The sequence below is a fragment of the Mus pahari genome, chromosome 6, assembly GCF_900095145.1.
Source record: "Mus pahari chromosome 6, PAHARI_EIJ_v1.1, whole genome shotgun sequence".
Classification (NCBI taxonomy): domain Eukaryota; kingdom Metazoa; phylum Chordata; class Mammalia; order Rodentia; family Muridae; genus Mus; species Mus pahari.
The window spans coordinates 49,847,232-49,849,586 of NC_034595.1; the positions used below are offsets into that span (position 1 = coordinate 49,847,232).

General features: G+C 47.3%; 1 protein-coding gene across 1 annotated transcript in view; it reads right to left on the bottom strand.

Annotated features, from left to right (window-relative positions):
• The window catches only part of Kank4 (KN motif and ankyrin repeat domains 4), a 64,526-nt gene that overhangs the window by 21,643 nt on the left and 40,528 nt on the right, over nucleotides 1–2,355 (bottom strand). Inside the window, exon 4 of the mRNA XM_021200629.2 lies at nucleotides 1,044–1,155. Coding sequence (XP_021056288.1) covers nucleotides 1,044–1,155 — 112 coding nt within the window. The remainder of the gene's footprint in view (nucleotides 1–1,043; nucleotides 1,156–2,355) is intronic.

The following is a 2,355-nucleotide window of genomic DNA, read 5'->3' on the forward strand; positions in this document are numbered from 1 at the left end:
TCTTTCTTTCTTTCTTTCTTTCTTTCTTTCTTAATTGTATTACATCTATTTTCTTTTATTTATTTGAGTTTCCTCCTCCCCCCCACATATACACACATCCCAGTGTGTGTACGGAGGTCAGAGGACAACCTGAGGGAGTCAGTCAGGCCCTCATGCTTGGTGGCAAGCACTCTCTCTTGCTGAGCCATCCCACCCGGCTCCCTTTGACTCTTCACTTACCTGTGAGCAAAAGGTAGCAACTGGGATTCACTTGATTTTTTTTTTTTTTAAACACCCTGTCACCTAGCATATAGCTGTCTTCTAATGAACATTTGTGAAATGACCAATCTAGGATGCAGAGGATGCAGTCATGTACGATTTAACCACACACGCCAGATTGTACCGCTCACTGATGCTACTGATGACTTAGCTTGTGTAGTCCTCTGATGCTCACACAGTGATGAAATCCCCAGGGATGACTTTCTCAGAATGCATTCTTGGTGTTAGATGGCATGTGACTATATCTGATGCTCAGTCTCCCAGCCTAGAGAAGGCTTGACTCATGCTCTGTACCAATGAACTAGTTGGTTTTGGTTGGATTTGTAGTGCATTAGAGGAGGAGAAAAGAAGTGGATTGGGCTTGGAGGGTGGAGCGGCAGACAGAGTGCCTGCTAGTGTGTGTCTGGGTTCAAGTCCCAGCACCGGAAATAAACAAAGTTCAAACTTGAAGTTCAACAAACCAGCCATGCTTGTGCTGGTTTCAGTGTAGTGTTCAAGTCAGAGACCTTCCTAACAGAACCTAGAGACCCTGAACTCCCACAAGCCACCTGGAGGCGGGCCCTGGAGAGACTAGGATAAGCCATGCTAAAAGTAGAGGTTCCAATAGACCAGCATATGTCAAGGAGTCAGACATATGCAAGCCCAGTATGGAGTTTTAACAGGCCAGGGGTATTGGGTCCTGCAGGAGAATGAGAAACAGATGCGTCTCCCAGGGAAGGGGTCCTAAGGACAACAGCGGGTTAGGTAGCAGGGGAGGCAGTCTGAGCTTCACGCGTGATGCTTACCCACCGTTAACCCCAACAAACTGAAGGTTCTTTTTGGTCCCATTACCTCCTGCACGGAAGCCATAGTCTTTCTTTTTCATTATGGATTTAAGGCTGGTCGACGGAGAGATCTCTAGACAGACACACAATATCACAGGTTAGAATCACCTTAGGGCAGTCAAACTAGGATTATTGCTTTGAGAGGATATGAATATATGGAAGAGAAGAAAGGGCAGGGGGTGCTGCAGATAATGCAGAGCGGATGTTTTAGGGCTGTTAGCTGGAGGCCCTCAGGCTCAATGTTTGTAGAATGGTACCTAGGAATGATGTCCCCCTCTCTGTGTGGATGACAGAGTAGTTATTGGAACCACGTGTGTGGTGTTGGCATTGTCTATCTCAGGGCTGGGGAGTCTGTTGCTCAGACTTGCACACAGAACGGTATGGTAGAGCTCAGGTCTGTGGATAAGGTTCTATACTCATCTCTTTTCAAGGACATCTCAAGGGTCCTTTGGATAGCATGCAAGCTGTCACTTGTGATGACAATGGACTCATGACTGGTACATGAACTAGGTCACAAACCTGGTGCTATATGATGGCATGGAAGTCAGTTTCCCACAGGCAAATCTAGAAGTGGCAGAAAAGTTTAGCAGCGGATTTGTGACCTGTGGCAGGAAGCCAACTTGTATTCTGTAAGGCACTATACGGTTCAGCTATACTCAACAGCACAGAGTGTGTGCATGACGACTTAGTGGTTCCAGATCAGCTAAGGGGTGACTTCTGCATGTGAGCACCCACTCCTCTTCCTCGCCTGCCCTCCCTCTTCCTTATCGTCTCTCACGCCAAATATTAAACTAATGATTTCAGATCTCATAACGCTCCTCCAAATTCAAGCTAGAGAAAAATCTAAAAGCCAGAAAGGAAAGTGGGAACTGACAAAGAAGGGACACCCAGGAGGTGTGTACAGGCAGTGTCATTCTCGGCCCAAGACATGCCCTGTATGTACATAATGGTTCACAGGCAAGGTGCCCTCAGGGGAAACTCCGTTCTACGGGCTTATGGCTTGGCAAATGATTTTTTTCCTCTATACCTCTCTGTGGCCTGTGCTATCTACTTAGCTGTATATGGTGGCCTTACAACCAGGCACAACCCAGCAGCAAGGCCTCTACAGATCACATTTTATTCCCCTGAGTCCATTAAAATCTTTTTCAAGGTCAGGCAGTGGTGGCGCATGCCTGTAATCCCAGCACTTGGGAGGCAGAGGCAGGCAGATTTCTGAGTTCGAGGCCAGCCTGATCTACAGAGTGAGTTCCAGGACAGCCAGGGCTATACAGAG